This window comes from Mus caroli, chromosome 1 (genome assembly GCF_900094665.2).
Source record: "Mus caroli chromosome 1, CAROLI_EIJ_v1.1, whole genome shotgun sequence".
In the NCBI taxonomy this organism is placed as follows: domain Eukaryota; kingdom Metazoa; phylum Chordata; class Mammalia; order Rodentia; family Muridae; genus Mus; species Mus caroli.
In genome coordinates, this window is record NC_034570.1 from 98254980 (window position 1) to 98275270 (window position 20291).

The 20291-nt window shown below is 39.2% G+C and overlaps 1 protein-coding gene across 2 annotated transcripts in view; it reads right to left on the reverse strand.

Annotated features, from left to right (window-relative positions):
- Pign (phosphatidylinositol glycan anchor biosynthesis class N) overlaps positions 1-20291 on the reverse strand; it is a 127880-nt gene that overhangs the window by 8684 nt on the left and 98905 nt on the right. For both annotated transcript variants that reach the window (XM_021156326.2, XM_021156318.2), the window contains exons 29-30: positions 18787-18829; positions 16178-16230 (exon numbers count right to left, since the gene is read on the reverse strand). In XM_021156326.2, coding sequence (XP_021011985.1) covers positions 16178-16230; positions 18787-18829 — 96 coding nt within the window. The remainder of the gene's footprint in view (positions 1-16177; positions 16231-18786; positions 18830-20291) is intronic.

Sequence of the window (20291 nt, forward strand, 5' to 3'; positions counted from 1 at the left end):
GATCCATCCCATAATCAGCTTCCAAACGGTGACACCATTGCATACACTAGCAAGATTTTGCTGAAAGGACCCAAATATAGCTGTCTCTTGTGAGACTATGCCAGGGCCTATCAAACACAGAAGTGGATGCTCACAGTCAGCTATTGGATGGATCATAGGGCCCCCAAAGGAGGAGCTAGAGAAAGTACCCAAGGAGCTGGGGGGATCTGCAACCCTATAGGTGGAACAACAATATGAACTAACCAGTAACCCCCGGAGCTCGTGTCTCTAGCTGCATATGTATCAGAAGATACATATGGAAAGAGAGGCTAATTGGTCGTGCAAACTTTATATGCCTCAGTACAAGGGAACACCAGGGCCAAGAAGTAGGAGTGGGTGGGTGGGGGAGTAAGTGGGGGAGCGTGTGGGGGACTTTTGGGATAGCATTGGAAATGTAAATGAAATAAATACCTAATTAAAAAAAAAAAGAATCACTGTAATAAGGGAGAACAAAGATTCCCAGCTCAAAGGACTTGAAAATGTCTTCAACAAAATCACAGAAGAAAACTTCCCAACCTAAAGAAAGAGATGGCCACAAAGGTACAAGAAGCCTATAGAACACCAAATAAAAGGGACCAGAAAAGAAAATCCTCTGTCACATAATAATCAAAACACTAAACACACAGAACAAAGAAAGGATATGAAAAGCTGCAAGGGAAAAGGGCCAAAGTAACATACAAAGGTAGACCTATCAGAATTACAGCAGATTTCTCAACATGAAAGACAGAAAAGCCTGATCAGAGGTCACGCAGACTGTAAGAGAACACAAATGCCAGTATATACTACTACATTCAGCAAAACTCATAATTAACATAGATGGAGAAACCAAGATATTCTAGGACAAAACTAAATTCAAATAGTATCTATCTTTCTATCTACCAATCCAGCCATACAGAGGTTCCTAGAAGGAAAACTCCAAAACAAGGACAGTACCTACACCAAAGAAAAGACAAGATATTAAGTACCTCACAACAAAGCCAAATGGAAAAAAGTACAAGCATGTAAAGCCAACTACAAAAACAAACATGTCAGGAACCAACAGTAATCTGTATTTAATATCTCTCAATACTAATGGACTCAGCTCACCTATATAAAGACATAAGCTAACAGACTGGATACACAAACAAGATTCAGCATTTTGCTACATACAAGAAACACACCTCAGCTGGGTAGTGGTGGCACATGCCTTTAATCCCAGCACTTGGGAGGCAGAGGCAGATGGATTTCTGAGATTGAGGCCAGCCTGGTTTACAGAGTGAGTTCCAGGACAGCCAGAGCTACACAGAGAAACCCTGTCTCAAAAAACAAACAAACAAGAAAAGAAAAGAAAAGAAAAGAAAAGAAAAGAAAAGAAAAGAAAAGAAAAGAAAAGAAAAAGAAACACACCTCAATAACAAAGGCAAATACTATCTCAGGATGGAAAAAGGCCTTCTAATCAAATGGTCCAAGGAAACAAGCTGGTGTTACTATCCTAATAACCAATAAAATAGACTTTCAATCAAAAGTTACCAAATATGATAAGTACTCATCAAAGGGAAAATCCATCAAGAGAAACTCTCAATTCTGAACATCTATGCCCCAAATGTAAGGGCACCCACATTCATAAAAGAAACTTTACTAAAGCTTAAAAAACACATTGAACCCCATGCAATAATAGTGGTAGACTTTAACACCCCACTCTCACCAATGGACAGGTAATTGAAACAGAAACTAAACACAGACACAGTGAAACTAATAGAGGTTATGAACCAAATGGATTTGTTTCATGCAAAAACAAAAGAATACACCTTCTCAGCACCTCATGGTACCATCTCTAAAATCGACCTTATAATTGGTCACAAAACAATCCTCAACCAATAAAAGAAGACTGAAATTATCCCATCTATTCTATAAGACCACCATGGCCTAAAAGTCATCTTCATTAATAGCAAATTCTACAGAAAGCCCACATACAGGTGGAAACTGAACAACTCTCTACTCAATGATAACTTGGTCAGGGAAGAAATAAAGAAAAGACTTCCTGGAATTTAATGAAAATGTTGACACATCATACCCAAACTTATGAGACACAATGAAAGCAGTGCTAAGTGGAAAATTCATAGCACTAAGTGCCCTGGTAAAGAAACTGGAGAGATCTTACACTAACAACTTAAGGGCACACCTGAGAGCTCTAGAACAAAAAGAAGCAAACTCCCCCAAGAGAAGAAGAAAGTAGGAAATAGTCAAATCAGGGCTGATATCAGCCAAATAGAAACAAAGAGAACAATAAAAAAACATCAACAAAACCAAAATCTGGTTCTTTGAGAGAATCAACAAGATAGATAAACCCCTAACCAAACTAACTAAAGGGCCCAGAAGCAATATCCCAGAAGTGTTTGAAGAATGTTCCTGCTTGCTAAAAGGGGAGTCACTCTTATTTCTGGCATGAGCAACTTGTCAAGGTCAGTGCTAGATTCTGGGCTCCCTCAGTCCTATTCACAAGCCTTAACCCATCTCAAGAGTCCCCTTTTTGCAGGTCTCATTTAACCCTGAAAATCTATCCTTCCTCCCGCCCCCACAATCTCTTTCTTCTAGCTTTCCCAGGAGACAGCCTTGGCAGTTTGAAATAAACTCTTTTACCTTTCACCCACAGAGCTGCTGTTTAGTTTCTTTACTATGCCCATTTTCATTACTGAGGAGTCCGGAGTCCCTTAAATGGGTCCTTCTCAGTTGCTCCAAACAAAGCAGCTGATCTGACTCTTCTAAGATATGTATGGATCATTTCTTTCTCCTGGCTCTTCCACCCACAAAATTTTATTCTAGATTCCACCTCTTCAGCTTCTTCTTCTCTCCACCTTATCTAACCATTCATCTCTCCTCACCTACTCAGTAAGTGTCCTCTCTCCCAGCTATGTCCATTTCCCAGCTGCCCACCACATTGGCATCTCCCTTCTATAACCTTTGGGCCCTACCATGTAGGCATTATACTTCCTAAGACAGTTGCTCCTTTCTAGCTGTTCTCTCCTCTACCTGCTCTCTGGTTAAGTGTCACTACAAAGTTCCCTGCTCTGGCTACTTACTACAAAATACACATTGGTATTCCAGGAAGCTTCCTCACCCCTACTGGTCTCCCATTACCTGGAAATCGACTCCTCTTTTCTGTGACTTGGGATATTTCTCTGACAAGTCTCCTAGTCTACTTAGGATGCCACAGATGGAAATTCTTGTCACCAGGACACTTACCCCCTCTGCTCCGTCATGGCTCCTCTCAGCTCCTATCTGGAACTTCCTGACCTCTGCTAGGAGCTGCCTGCTAACTGGATAGCTTCTCTATGCCCTCATGGTTCTACAATGTTGGGGCCCTCCCTAGGGTATAGGTGATTCTTGATCCTCCTTGTACCTTATGACTACACTGCTCTGCTTGTTAGCTGCCTAACCCTCACCCTGGGGAGTTTGTTTTACCACCTTTCTAAATTTACAAGAAATTAAGAAACAGATAAGCAAACCATACATTTAAAAATGAAATCATTCATATAACAGAATTATAGAATACATAATAAATCCCCAAGGCTCAACAGTAAAAACCCAAACAATTTGCCATAAAAATTAAGCAAAAGACATGAACAGAAATCTCACCAGAGAAAGGAGCTACAGACAGCAAATGAACAGATGAAAGAATGTTCAACATCATTAACAACTATGAAATGTAGATTAAGATAAAAATGAGACATGGTCATACCTGTTTGCATTGCTAAAATAAAATAAAATAAAAAATCAAATAAAAATTGAAAACAAAAACCAGTGCCAATGCCAAATGTCCGCTGGTATACAGAAAAGCTAGACCACTACTCTCTGTTGAGTCACTCTGGAAAAATGTGGCAGTTTCTTATAGAATGAGCTTGCAACTACCTAAGACTGCATATGCGCGTGCATGTGTGCGTGCGTATACACACACACACACACACACACACACACACACACACACACACACCTCTACCTACCTACCTACCTGCAAGGGAATAAAAAGTTGTGCTCACAAGAATGTTTTCAGTCAGTCTCTTCATAATAGCCCAAATTGGAAATAATTCTATCCTTCAGCAGGTGAATAACTAACCAGGGGCTGGTCTTAACAATACGAAAGAATGAACTACAGAAGAACCTGAATGTATATGTGGAATATAGAGTGCAATCAGCTCATTAGTTATAGAACATTTGAGAAATAAAACTATAGAACCAAAAAACAGAGAGATGGTTTCCAGGTCTTAAGGAGGGAATGGGAGTCTAGGGGAAAAGGGTGTGGTCAGAGGTCTTTATGTGACAGGAATGCCCTATCTTGACAGCATCAATGCTATCTTTGGTTGTACTGTGGCGTTTCATCAAATGGGGAACTGAAATGGAGAGTAGATAACATCTCTCAGTAGTCTTTCTTATAACTTTATGTAAATAAATTATTATCTCAAAAATTCCCTTTTTTTTTCTTTCTCAGTTTGTGGGTCAGATAAAATAAGAGATGGGCTGGATTTGGCCAAAGGATCAAAGACAGCTGAACTCCACCCCACACTGCAAACATATTTCCTTACTCCATCTCTAGAGCCAATGCAAGGCCTTATTGACATCCAAACAATGTGTGTTAAATGAATTATTAAGGACAGTAATTTGTAGGAAAAGTCATAATGTCATCTTCGTTTAAATATTATCTTGGCATATACAACCTGGACTTAAGTCAAAATTTCCCTAAAATGACTGTTATAGACAAAAATCTAATATTAAATGCATTAAAGAAACTATAAGACTAAAAAAACATATCCATAAAAATGAAATAAAATTACCCTTAAAAGATATTAAAAAATGGAGTTTCCTGCTGGCATTAGAGTCATCAGGCAAGACAGCAGAAGAGAAAAGACAGCCTGATCAGGCTGTGAATCTGATAAAGAAAGTCACAGAACAGGAAACAATCCTGGCTGGTGCCATTTGAAATTTCTGAGCATAAACGTGACTGGCTTCTTATCAGCACCTCAATCCTGATGAAGAATCATCTCAGACTAACTGCAACATGCCCTCCCTCCAGATTCTGTAACCTCACTGTTATCTGGACTGATAATTTGTTCACAACATGAAAGTGACTTTTCTTTTGCCCCAGTGCCTCATACATGCAAATCCATGCTAATATTTCTATGTACTTGCTTCTCCTAAACAATGATCCACCTCTCCTTGGAGCCCACCTTGATTTCCTACTGAAAGACCCTCCTGTCCCATTTCACCAATCTACCTCTCACTATACTAAGGGAAGAACATCTCTCACTTTATACACTTCACTTTCTAATCCGAAAAACATAACAAAAAGTCTCTCAAATCTCTTAACTCGGGTCCAAGATCATCTGAGAACTCTTAAATCAGATATTCCTAAGTCCAGCTGTTCATCTCCTATATCCTACTTCGAAAGGTTCATCTCCAATCACCCACTTAAGACAGGCAACCTAGGACTCACTGACCAGTCCTTTCTTTACTTCTACTTCATTCGGTCACCAACCAGTTCTTCCAGTCTCGTTCTTATTTAAGCTCTTGTCACATTTTGACTTGCCACTCTAACCCACAGCACCAGCATCTCAGTGTTCTGTGTTCCATAATTACCACCTAGCTATCTCCTATTCTTGACCTACAGTATGCCATCTATTTTGTGGTCAGTGTGTTAAAAGGTGGAGTGAATAAAATAATTTCTTTGCCCAGTAGTCCAGTGTTTTACCAAATTCCTCACCATAAACCTTCTGGGGCATCCATGGTACCACACCCCCTCCCTACTCTCCAAACTTACTCTCTACCATGCTTACTTTTAAAAGCTTTCAAGTACTTGCAACTAAATTAAGGCTAAAGCAATGTATGCCATCACTTTGAACAGCAGGTATCAATGACTCATTAAACTTTCCAGTGCTTCTGATACTTGCCATGACAAACTTCTGATACATTTCAATTTATGTGATACATAGAACTCAAAGGCTGACTTAATCATTAATGCAGAAATCTTCAAGTATATATGATTTCTGCATCTTTGCAGGTCATTTCAGAACATGTGCCTGCTTATAAAATTGAAATCCTACACCCAGTAAGCTGCATATTCTGGACACAACTTCTTCATGTTAGAATGTTTGCTGCCCAGGCCAGGGACTCACCTTTGTAATTAAAGGCGAGCTAAATAAGGGAAGGAGTACAAACTGCCCAACACAGAGCCTTGGGGGCAAAAATCTGAGAAAGCTCAGACAGACCTAGTTCTAAAGGCAACCAGGCAAATAGTTTGGGAGGCATTTTGAAAAAAAAAAAAAAAAGAGCTATGAGGACTATGATGTTATTATAGTAAGGGTGTTCTAGGAAGGACTAATAGAACACAAAATGTTAGTGCAGTAGAATACTATTCAGCAAAGAAAAAAACCCAAAGAATTGATATAGGTTACAGTATTTAAAAAATGTAAAAATATAGAAAGCAGAAGACTTTAGGTATAAATAATGTATATTTTAAGATTCTTCTTATAGAAATATCTAGAACTAGCAAACCTGTGAAGACAAGCAGACTGTCATTGTCTGGAACTGTTGATGGAAACAGGGTGAAGTGATGCAAAAGTTTAATAAAACTATATTGTGATGAGTTCCAGAGATTACTTACAACATCTACTTAAATTGAAGCCTTACAATAGGTGAATATTATGATATGCAAATTATACTACAATAAAAGGAGAGAGGACAGTGGAAGAAAGACAGAATGAGAATGTGGCAGGATTACATGTAATATTTTAGTTTTGTTAAAATTTATCAATTTTTAAGGTAAAATATCAAGTCAAACTGGATCTCTAAGCAAAAGCGTCTGTAAACATAAGTGGTCCATCTTCTAGTCTAATAAAAGCCTATCTATAAAAGCAATTCATTCCATAGATCAGTTGTCTTCTCACTATGGCCTGAAATGCCTGTCTTGTAGCTTGTTCAAGCTGACATTGTTGGTAGGAAGCATTGATGAAGCGCATTATTGAAACACCACTGCTCCATCAGGCATCTGACTGGGGGATTTTGCATCCGTAATTACTTTTTATTAAGTTGCAATTTACAGCTGAGAAAAAATTTTAAAAACATTCTGTAGGTCCACTCTGTCATTCTAGGTAACACTGTATGATATCACAGATAAGTTAACTAAGCTCCCAAGGCTAGTGAATTGCTATGATATTGTCTAAAATCCTGGCATTCATAAACAGCCTGGATACCCCTATGAATAACAGACACAAAATGTTTGAGGACATCAGTTATATTCTAACACAGAGACGTTTAGTAAGAAAACTTGTCACAAAGGCAAAATAGCCTAAGAACCCCATTCATACAGCCCTGATTTCCACTGACACAACTGTCAGTGAATTCAATGATACAAGACAGACAGACAACATTATCTCTTTTCAAATACACTTTCAAACAGGAAGAGTTTACCAAACCTGACCAAAAGGCAGTATTTTCACAAATGAATAGCATGACAAAGTGCTACACTCCAGTGAAGTTTGCTTGGCAGGCCGAGAGGCACTCACAAGGCAAAGAGTTTCATGGAAACTACCTCCTGGAACTTTGCCGTTCTCATAACCCGTATACTCACAACCTATCCCCCAGTTAGTCTGGTGTATGGATCCATGTGCTCTCTTTTAGTATTGTTTTATTATAAGTGCCTTTTAAGATTGAATTCTGACACAGCTAAGCCTTCGCCAGTGTTCCAACGTCCTAGAAAGTCCTTGAGCTGACCATGGGCTTGGAATTCAGTAAGAATGTTGCCTATTCAGTGACATTCAGAATTGCCTCTAGTATTATACTATCACTTAGAATAAAAGCCAAGTCGCTCCCATATACAGGAATTTAAAATGATTTAGGAAGTAGATCAGGCTGTGGTTTTAGAGTATTGCATTATTCATGAGAAGGTTAGCTAGAGTGGAACTCCCTAATTAGAACCATGACATGGGTGTGAAAGCCCTTACCCTAGGAGTGTAAAGACCTCACACCTGGCTTCTAAGACTATAGCTGACCTTAGATAGAGCTGACTTTGTCTCCGTTGTTTTATTGCCCCGTTCCTGCCAGTCTTTGTGTTTACATTCCTCTGTTTTGTGTAAGAGTCATTAAGCATCCTGTAACTTCATTTGTACCTTGCTGATGTGTCACCTAACTTCCCTATTTTCTTCTGTATAAAAAGTTTGATGCTCAATCTGAAAAATTACATTCAGATCCACTCCCTTGTGTCAAGTCTGTCTGTCAATTCCCACCGACTCCTTGCCCACCTGCAACTAGAGACCTATTCAACGCAGACAAAGGGACCCAGAGGGTCTGCAGCAACAGAGCTTTAATGTATGGGCCTTATTATCTGGTTGTTTATTTCTGAATCTTGCCATGTTTCCTCCATCACTACCCAGCTTTTCCCTGGCAACAGTTTAAATGCTTATGAAGATGTGTAAACAGTGCCTGTTCATTGGACCAGCCCCATAATGCTCATGAGGCAATATGGACACTGTTGCTGTATAGTATGCAAGGGAAGAATTCATGTTCCAGTTGACCAACAAGAGCATCAACAATAAAACACAGTGTAGCATCCACAATGAAGGAGTAATTCTTAGAAAAGCTAATGTCACCTCATTTTGCCATCTCTCCATCCTGACATGCCTTTCCTAGCACTCCTCCTCCCTAAAATCGCCCTTCTTAATATAACAACAAAGGCAAACAATAAAGAGATATTTCAGCAGCAGAAACCTGCTGAACAAGTAGGAAACTTTTGTAGATTAGCCCACTGTCTCAGTTTGGATCAACAGAACTGTGTCTTGTGATATAAGTCCATCTCTAAAAAGCCTTTCAGAGAAAGCATTTTACTTAGCCCATGGGATGGTGAAGCATGACCATCTTTGGAACCATCTGCTTTGTACTGTTCATTGTGTAGCAAAAAATGTAATAATGATCAGGGACCACAAACAAAACATTAGGCCTGTCCCAAGCAAGGTTGGACAAAAGTCACCATGAGTGAAGAACTACTCCCACTTTAAAAAGAACCACAAGAAAAAACTTAACCCTTCATGCCATTAGTTACATGGTATTGTACTGTGGATTTAAGCTGTGCAATAGCACTGTGAGCAGGAGGACCTGCTCTGTCAGCCTTCCCAGCCACACCTGCTAGGTGTCGTCCTGCTTTCTTGGTGCTTTCTGGTTCTCTCTTTTCTCTACGGTTTTGTGTTTGAATGAAAACTGCATTCCCATGAGGCTGACAGTGTCCTACTCAGTGCTAAGAAAACTGTCATGACAGATGTAAAACACAAGTTCTGCAAGGGCCCCTTAAAAACACATCAAGCAAATACAGAGTGCAATGTGAAAATAAAATAATAAGACCTTATCAAGCCAGATCCTGTGGATAAAACAGGAAGGTTCAAGAGTTTGAGACCATCGCATAAGAGAGTGAAAACATACATAATCACCAGTGCTATGAGGGAACCAAAGATGGTAGGAAAATTTGCAAATTGTATGTATATCTAATGAGAGATATACAGGCAGTCCCACAACTCAACAACAAAACAAACAACCCATTTTTAAAAGTAAGACTGACTTGGATAGGTACTACTCATTATGAGGGAACCAGAGGTTTCAAATTCAGAGAAACGAGCAGACTAGTGTTGGCCAGCCTCTGGGCGAGGGACCTACTAGGAGCCAGAGTTCAGTGAACACAGAGTTTCACTTATACATAATGAAAAGTTCTGAAGATCTCATGTCAAAAGGAGGAGCTTATCAGTATTGAACTTTACATGTATAACAAAGGCAAAATGTTGTTCTGTTAAGCACAGTTGCATAAAAAGAGACCAATGAACTGGAATAGAGAATTCAGAAATAGATCTGTATAACTCCAGATCCTTATTTTGTTGTTGTTGTTGTTGTTTTTCGAGACAGGGTTTCTTTTGTGTGGTTCTGGCTGTCCTGAAACTAGCTGCAAACCAAGTTGGCCTTCGATTCAAAGAGATCTGCCTGCCTCTGCCTCTCGATTAATCCCTCCTGGGATTAAAGGCATGTACTACCACAACCCAGCTTCTGATTTTTACTTCTTAATAAAGACATTAAAAACACACATTAGAGAAAAGTCACCCGTGTACTGTTCTAGTTGGCAGTTTGACCTGGGAGGGTGGAGCTTAAAAATGAGTTAGACTAAACTCTTATACAATAGCCTATTTTATTCAGAGCATCAGACAATATATACCCTATGGGTTAAGAAAGGTCTCCTGAATAAAGCTCGAGTGAGTTCAAGCTGTATATAACCACAAGGACAAGCTTCACATGGCATAAGCATGTTTTTCCATATATACAAATGACAACAGCCAGTTGTAATGAATAATCTAAATTCCTATTTGCTGCACTGGAAGGGGCATGAGAGCACATACCTAGAGCAATTCCATGTTTTATAGAAACTGAGGTCTCAAGACTTATCTTGTTCTCCTGCAGTTTTCTCACAAGCACTCAGAATTTCCATCTCATGACTCCATTCCTGAACTGTGTTCTGACTGATAACCTCTAAGCAAATGAAACCAGATATCCTCATGCAGAACACTGAACCTTAATCTCTCTTTAAACTTAACTCAAAATGGGCCAAAGACTTGAATGTAAGACCTGTAACTATAGCACTACCAAAGGAAAATGTAGGGAAAACACTTCTGGCTTTAGGCATAGAGAATGACTTCCTGAATAGGACTGCAGAGCTCAGGAAATAATATGCAAAAGTCAACAAATGGGCTTGCAGCCAATTATAAGAGAATAGAGAGAAAGCCTACAGAGTGGGAGAAAATCCTTACCAGATTTTCTGCCAATAGAGTATTAATACCCAGAACACAAAAAGAAATCAACAGTCAACACCAAAGAACAAGCAATGCAATCAGCAAGCAGTCAAATGAACTGCAAAGGCACTTGTCAAAAGAACAAACTGGTAACTGCCTGAGAGAAGTGTTCAGAAACCTTGGTCACTAGGGAAATGTACATCAAAACAACACTGAGATTCTCTAACTCTCCTACTCAGAACAGTTTTCATTGAGAACACGAAACATAAGTGAGGATGTGGCGGAGGAAATGATTCTTTGTTGATAGAAAGATAATTAAGTAGAAGCACTAAGGAAACCAGTACAGCAGTTCCTCAAAACTAAAACCAGCACCACTATATGATCCAAATACACCATTCTTTCCCCATTTAAACCCCTAATTTATATAATTCAAAACTTCATGGTGAACAGTCCCTCTGTAAAAACTAGAAACACCATTAGACACAAAGCCACCATGTTATAAACAGTACTTGGGCATGAAGCAAATCTGGTGTATGTTACAAGCATTCTAACACTGAGCTAACATCTGTAGCCCCAGTTCACTCAGTTCTGAGCTACACCTTTAGTGGAAAGTGGTGCCAAACTTGCAATCTTCACACAGGTATTCAGTAGGTGGGATGGCTACCTTAGCTACCTCAAAGTCCCAATTTTGGCTGGTTTTGTAAAAAGGCTTATTTCACTACAAAACACACCTTGTGAAAAATTCTCCTTAAGTCCAGACAGCAAAGGAACATTGAGAAAACCAGAGCCTCCACTATTAAAGTGCTGCCTCTCAGCTCAAATATGTATAGGCCCTGTAGTCTGAACCAACTGCAATCTCCATAGGGTGCCAGGGTCATTTGGAGACAGCAAATACAACTGTTGGGTAAGGTAACATCCACTTCTCAGTGTTGGGTTGGAAAGTTCATAACATAATGTGTTGGGAGATGCTGAAAATAATATAGTATAATACAAATGTAGTCTTTTTTCTTTTTCTTTTTCCTCTTTTCCCTCACTCCCTCCCTCTCTTTCTTCCTTCCTTCCTTCCTTCCTTTCCTTTCCTTCCTTCTTTCTTCCCTCCCTCTCTCCCTCCCCCCTCCCTCCCTCCCTCCCTTCCTTCATTTTTTGGTAAAGTGTAACTCAGTGCAATGCTTATTTAGACTGACATCCTGGACCTTCTACTCAAATGTGAGTGTTCTGTTGTTTTTACTTTGCCTGTGCTAGACAGACTCGGAGCTCCTGAACTGTCATTATAGTGCCTTTGAGGATCCACAATCGAAACAAAACCAACTTAGGGTAGATGGAGTATAAATTGCAATGCACAACCCTACTGTGAATTATGGGCAATTCTTTGCACACCACTTGGACTCCTCAATTGCCTTCAGAAACTTAGTTTTTGAAAGAGGATAATCAGATGGGATAAACTAAGAGATGCTCACTTCTTCTAACTGAATTAATCCTCAGACCCATTAATATGTGAAATGAAGATAACAATCTCCTCGTGAAGCAGAGCGGTGATGGCGCACGCCTTTGATCCCAGCACTTGGGAGGCAGAGGCAGGCACATTTCTGAGTTTGAGGCCAGCCTGGTCTACAGAGTGAGTTCCAGGACAGCCAGGGCTACACAGAGAAACCCTGTCTCGAAAAAACAAAAACAAAAAAATTTTCCTCGTGCAAGGTGTGACAGTATCCCTAATACAAATGCTGCACACGGCTCTTCCCCCTTTCTAATTAAGCTTCCAACAGTGGGCCAAGATGACTTCCACTTCCTGCCACCATTGCCACTGAAGCACTTTTCCCTTCCAGCAGGAAATCGAGTACTAAGAAGCAGATGGGAAAAAGGAACAGCGATCAGTAAAGAGCTCATTCCTTCTTTCTGAATTCTCAGAGCAGCAACTCTAGTTCTCGCTGTAGATCTTTTCGAAGGGGGTGTCCTCTCTAGCATGAGGTGGTATCTTCATGCTTCTATTTATTGAACATCAATTAAAAAGAATTTATGACCCTAATAGGAGAGAAGAGGATTTATCTTATGTCATGTTCATTTCATATAGTTACCTTAGTTCTGTTTTTCTTTATCAACTGAGTTTGATATAAAAGTTCCATGTGAGAAAATAGAACTATTTTCAGTATCCAATTAGTTGAGTGTTAACAATAGGTACACTGATGAAGCCACCATTATTTTCAAGACATCTAGAATATGTCCATTCCCATAGATGCTCCCACATGTACCTCTGAATCAATCCCAAACCCTTCAGACTACCAGAACTATTGATTAGCTTTCTGGAAATAGAGATTGGAATTTTATCTACATGGAAACAATATACTGTACAGCCCTACATATCTGGTTACTTTCAATCACTGTAGTTTCTGAAATCTGTCCATGAAGCTGAGTCAATCAATCAATCAATCAATCATTTGTTTTCACTGGCAAGTGGATATCTACTTTCTAGATGCAACAGAACACACTTGTCCACTCATATATTCATAATAGGCTTTATGAACATAGTTCCTATAAAAACTCCTATACAAATTATTCTGTGCACATTTTTCTCTTTCTTGGATAAATACCTAAAAATTGAGTGGTCAAGTCATAGAACTATGTAACTTTCTCTCTCTCTCTCTCTCTCTCTCTCTCTCTCTCTCTCTCTCTCTCTCTCTCTCTCTGAGATTGTGTCTCTATATATGGTGTGCAGATGCACAGGTGCACACAACACACACACACAGGTCAGCGTTTAGTATTGGATGTCTGTCTATTACTCACTGTATTTTTCACAAAGGGCCTCACACTGAATCTGTAACTAATGTACTGCATTAGATTAGCTGATCAGCAAGTCTCAGGGACCATCCAGCTCTGAGTCCCCATCACAGGCAGATGTCATTATGCCAGGTGTATTCCCCACCCTTTTCACATTTGTCAATGGTGAAATATGACCATATATACCCTCACTTCCCCTCTTCTAATCTTCCCTTCATGCCCACCTTTCTCTCCTAGTCATGTCCACTTTCTTTTTATAACCCACTAAGTTCAGTTAGTGCTGCTCACATGTGCATTAGAAACCCATCATTATGCCTAGCTTTTTGTGCAGATGCACATCAGATCTTAAGTCTGAGAGCATCTAGTGTATCTGGAAAGGCAGACAGATACAGATAGAAACATTGACATGTCTAATATATACTCTTATAAAAACCCACAGAAATTCCTAGAAGCTCAAAGTGTAACTAAATATTAACTAAATGAAATCAGTTTATTAAAACATATTCTATCTCATAATCTATTTGGGGGCAAAAGGTAGGAGGACCAATTTTGCTTTCTTCTCACTGCAAGTGATAATCAGACACAGGAAAGAGGAAATTAACTTGCTCAGATCATGTTTTAGATAAACAGCATGTTACAATGCTGTTAAAGCTTCTAAAAAGCAGATAATTGTTAGAAATCATCTAGGAAAGGCTATGTAAAGCAAAAGAGTTTCTGGAAATGGTTTTGCATGGTTGTGATGGGTGTACTCTTGAGGCAAAGTCTCCAGTAACTTCATCCCAGGATTGGTTCTTGCTTCTGATATGCCTTTCCTGCCATTATTACATAGCCTAATGATTCCTGGACATGAGCCCACCCTATTGGGAAGATCTCCTGCAGAATCAATATGAAGATATACCTTCATGTAGTAATGCTGGGTAGATAAATTGATGATTTCATAATAATTTCTGATAATGATTTTATAGAGCTCCTGTATTAATACGAGTAATATCAATCCCCCTATGGAATAAAAGATGCAAATACAGTTCTGTAAACATTCATTTGTCATGGGCTAATTGCACTAGGAAAAGGAAACAGGCTTGAAACAAATTTATGATCAAGGAAAACATTCCTTCTATGTTAGGAATGAGGCCACTATCTGGTAACTAAAGATCATCAGCTAGGAATGGGCAATTTATTGTAGGTGCAAGAACAGAAAATAGAGCTGAAGAGATGGCTCAGTAGTTAAGACTGCTCTTCTGAAGATCTTGAGTTCAAATCCCAGAAACCACATTGTGGCTAACAACCATCCATAATGAGATCTGATGCCCTCTTCTGGTGTGTCTAAAGATAGCTACAGTGTACTTACATATAATAATAAATAAGTCTTTAAAAAAAAAAAAGGCCAGGCAGTGGTGACGCATGCCTTTAATCCCAGCACTTGGAAGGCAGAGGCAGGTGGATTTCTGAGTTCAAGGACAGTCTGGTCTACAAAGTGAGTTCCAGGACAGCCAGGGTTATACAGAGCAACCCTGTCTTGGAAAAAACAAATAAACAAGACTTCAAAATAATAAGGCAGATGATTTGTCTTGCAAAACGGAGTTAATTTATGACATAAACCTATTTCTTTAAACTTGTAATGAACTTCTGGAGCTAGAAAATAGATAATGAATGTTTAGTCAGGTACTAGTTTTAATGGAAAGACATATAAACAATTCTCCTGTAATTCCTCCAGCCTTACTGACCTATGACATGAACTATTGCCTTCAACTTACTATGAACTCATAGAATGTAAAAATGCCTTAAAACCATGTGATCAATTATCCTGAGAAGGTATGAAAACTAAGAATAACAATAAAGTGGTAGTGTTTCACTTTTGTGCAGTATGTGTGTGTCTGTGTGTGGCCTGACTTTCTTTCTTTTCTTTCTGGCTCATCAAGAGTTAAGAATCTCGGAGCTTCTACCTGACCAGGGAGAGGCCTATGAGTCAAATATAAAAGAGCCTAAGTAACAAAGTTTTTTTTCTTAATTCCCCTGCTGCTATCATCAGGAGTTTAACTGTCAGAAGCAATCAGCTTTTGGTCCCCACTGATGCCACTGTTACTACCTTCCTCAGATAAGAACACACACGGACACTGGAGTTACTTTGAGACTCCAGATTCAGGGTTCCCTCTTAAATCTTCCTGGTGCCCCCATTCTCTCTACACCAAACATACGTCCTCCTAGCTCACAGCATTCCATGAAAATACCTGCCAGTATGTTCATATCAAGAATTAGAGCCGGGCAGTAGTGGCACGCCTTTAATCCCAGCACCTGGGAGGCAAAGGCAGGCAGATTTCTGAGTTCGAGGCCAGCCTGGTCCTACAAAGTGAGTTCCAGGATAGCCAAGGCTACACAGAGAAAACCTGTCTTGAAAAACCAAAACCAAAACGAAAACCAAACCAAAAACCAAAAACAAACAAACAAAAAGTTAGAGAAAGGTATCTCAACTCAGAGCTGTAAGATTTATGGAACTTCCTGTATATGTCTCCAAGTTACATTGACACCTGTATCAAGCCACTTTTAGGAAGTCTTTGTGACTATGTACAATACAATACCTTGTTCCAATATCAAGCCAGCTGCCAGAATCCTTGACCAAGAAGAAAAAATGCTGTGAAAGATAATATAATATGACTTCATTAAAGACAAAGACAATTTAGTTGCAATCTATCAAAGTTGTTTTAAGGGTGAATATTTGACATTTCTGACCCCCTAGAATCATTTTCTGCTCAGAATTTACAAGGATTTACCCTTAACTGCCACTTCTGTTTGTATTAAATAATCAATTGCTCAAATGCCACACATGGAATTAGGATTCAATCAAATGAACACAAAGTGGTGTTTGTGAATAATAAGAAAAACAACCAAAACTAATAAAAATATTAAAAATGCCAAATATCCAACTGAAGCCACATCATCTGATCATCAACAAACTCGTTAAGCTGTCTACTATGACTCTATAATACTCACTGCCAGGGTCTAGAGAAAATTTCCTCAAAAAAATGCATCATCTATTGAATCATTCAAAATATTATATGTGTAAATACATGTGTACATGTGTATGTGAGAGATACAGAAAGAAACTGTTGTGTTTTATAAAAAGATAAGGAGAGGAGGGATATGTTTTGGTGGATGTGTAGTCAGGTGTTGAGGAAGGGGGTGCCTCTGCGGGCCAATGCTGAGGTATCCTTTCTTCCTGAGGGACCAGCCACAAGATGGTATAGTGTAGAATAGAGTTTATTCAGGGCATGGGGAGGGGAGTCAAGAGTATAGTAGAGACAGAGAAAGGCAGAGAGAAAGAAAAGAGGGAGAGGGAGGGAGAGAGCGGAAGAGAGAGAGTAAGAGAGAGAGTGAGAGAGTGAGAGAGGGAGAGAGGGAGAGGGGGAGAGAGGAGAGAGAGAGAAAGAGAGGGAGAGGGAGAGGGGAGGAGAGAGAGAGCAGGGGAGAGGGAGAGAGAGGGAGAGAGGAAGAGGGAGAGGGAAAAGAGAGAGGGAGAGAGAGAAAAGGGAGAGAGAAAAGGGAGAGGGGGAAGAGTAAAGGCAGGTCATGAGTACTTAGAGAGAGAAGGGGAATGGGAGTAGGGAGAGTGGGGAAGGGGCAAGAGGACAGAGGAAGAGCAAGAAGGCAAGAGCAAGAGGGAGAGCAAGAGGGGGCAAGCAGCCGCTTTTAAAGTGAGTCAGGCACACTTGGCTGTTACCTGTTGCCAAGTAACTATGGGGCAGAGCTTAGACAAAATGCTAACACAGTGGAAGATAAAATCTAAGTGAAAAGTAGAAATCACATAAAGACAAAATTAAAGAGAGAGATAAGGAAGTTGTTTATGGGCAAAGGGACTAGCTTGTTAAACACCAGGAGCCAAGATCAAGTTTAGTAGGTTCAAGGAAAACAAGAAAGGAAGGATATAAAACTGTTCCAGCCAATGAAGCTGGATCAGAAACAGTTTGTTACCTTAAACTGAGCGATTCTTCACACAAAATCAACCAGAAACATTCAATTCTCATCTATTCTTGCTTACATATCATTTTGAATGATGCTTTTGTTCTAATATCATGTGTGATCAACTTAAGAAATATACTATATACTTAGTTAAAGAAAATACAAAAATGCTCTCATCTAAATCAAGGGGCCAGCAATCAGATTTGGGAAATTACTTACTAGATATACAGTCAGGTATTAATCATACCTTACAAGAGGCATGGCTCTCTGCTACAAAGAGGTGATTTCTAGGCCCTTGGAATGCCTGATGAAGCATTTTGCCTGAGGCACTGTTACCAGTCTAAAATATGATCTATGATGGGATTTTTGGGCAGTATGGTGTGTTCTCAACCCTTGAAAGGTCTGGAGATTAATGACCAGTCAAGCCAAGTGTGCTCTGTTGACCAAGACCCATTAAAAAGGAAAGTGTAGGTGGCAACATTCCATGTGTATTGTCACACTTTGTGCTGAGGGATAGCGCTGTCCTTATGCTGCTGGAGAAAACAAGAGACTCTGCACTCTACTTGACACAGAAATTCCTTTCGCTGACTTATCTATATGATCTCACTGTCATAAACCAGAACTGAGACTGTATGAGGATTCAGCAAGTTCTGTGATGGTTTCTAGAGAATTACCAAACCTGGGAGTAAATATGAGAATTCCTCAAATACCCAGAACAGATTCATTCTCTTTGTTCAGACATTACATGCATGAAGACTACCTGTAAGTCCCTTACTTAGAATTCATTGAGTATGGCTATTAACTGATAACACTTCCCAGTTGACAAAGCTGTATTTCCCGATTCCTTTATTCACTCACTCACTCCTTTTTTCCCTCCTTTTTAATCTGAGAAGACTAAAATAAAAATCAGTATTTCAAAAATGAGTGATGGGTTATCTAAATCTGAAATTGGATTGCTCTTTTAATCTATGAAAGGTTCATTTCAGACACAAATGAGAACAACCTGAAAGACTAAGCATGAAATGACAGCCTAAGTCAAGTAATGGGAAAAAAAAAAAATTTGACAACTTAAGAACAGTTTCTGCATAAGTACCATATAAACAGCCATCATTTAGAACTCAGTATATAAAGATTTCATGTACAGAAATGTATTCATATTTCTCCCAACTAAATAGATATGGAATTTAAGTTTCCCAATCCTACTTACACCAAATATTCAATAGTGCCTTACCAAAGCCATGATGTCTGATATGATGAGAACAACAAGAAAAAGGCTGAAAAGTAAAGAAAAAATTTACATCAATGTAATAGGCAAATACATTAGAACCCAACCCAACTGTGAACACTATCCTCAGGTAATTCAGGGAGATTAAAGCTAGACCACAAGAGTGGAAGGATGGAAAGTAGGGCTGCTGAGAGCACCAATCACACTCCTCACACAGAAACCATGCTCACTGCTAGTTTTATTGCTCACAGCCTGAAGCATCCTCTATCAGGTAACCTTCACATCTTTGTGTCATTTTATGCACTCTATCCAAAATAAACAAGTTATGGGGACTGAGGAACAAGACAAAGAAATGGCAATTAGAAAAGTTCATTTTAAGTCATATAAAAGAAAATAATGCTAATATGGCTTTTTTTTAACCTCACTTTTGTCTAATACATATTTTAAGGAGTGGGTAAGGAGAAATGTAGATAGACTCTTCTCACTGGTGTGTTACATTCAACTTACATTTTGGCATTGTGGGTATAATAAACAACTAGAAGGTAAAAAAGCTTCCTTTATCCCCCAGACTTTTAAAAATTCTAAGATGTTTAGCAACAAAACTAAAGTAGCTACGAAGGTACAGAGAAAAGAGGGAAAGACATGAACGAGAATTAAGAAGCAGATAAGCAGTGAGGGAAGTTATAGCCTGACTTCCACGAAAGAGATTCAACACTATCTGCCAATAGGATAATGGATTCACCGTTCAAAGGATGGCATATTAAACATGGGGAGCTTCTGACGCACAGGGGAAAGTCAATGCCTTTCAGGGCTTAAAGGTCAAGAGAGAAGGTATTTTTTAAAGCCTTTGATTTCAACATCTCTTCTTCAAGACACCTCTGCTTCAGGTCTCTGTGTTTAATGTTTCCTTACATTAGTCTCGACACAGAATTACCATACAAAGGCACATAAATACCTGTACACAGACACACACATCTGTGAGCTTTCTGTTTTCATCCCATTGCCCCCTGTTCCTCTTATACAAGGCTTATTTCAATTTCCTTCTGGAAAGTTTGCCTACCAACAGAGATGCAGGCAAGCATGCTATGCTGCTTACTAGTTTTGGTTGCATCTAAGCAACTGTCTGTCACCTGCATGATGCTGATGAGTACATGTTTTCACTATTAAATCCATGTAAATGACCTCAAAGACTACTTTTAAACTAGAAATAAGATTTTCACTATTTCTAAGCAGTAGAAGGAAATCTTCTTAGAAAAAAATATAGTTTATATATACTAGCATGCTAAACTGGGTTCTAGCTTAAGCTCATCAAGAAAACATGCAAATTTATGTTAAAACTATTCATACTTTAGCATTGACTGTGCCAGCTTGATACACTTATAAAATGCTATTTATAAGTGTTTTTTAGAGAATCTCTGCATAGAGAATCTCTGATGTAATTTTATGCATTTAAAAAACGGCAAGATTAGTTAGGGAAGCAGAAACCGGCCTGAGTAGGGCCACAGGCCTCA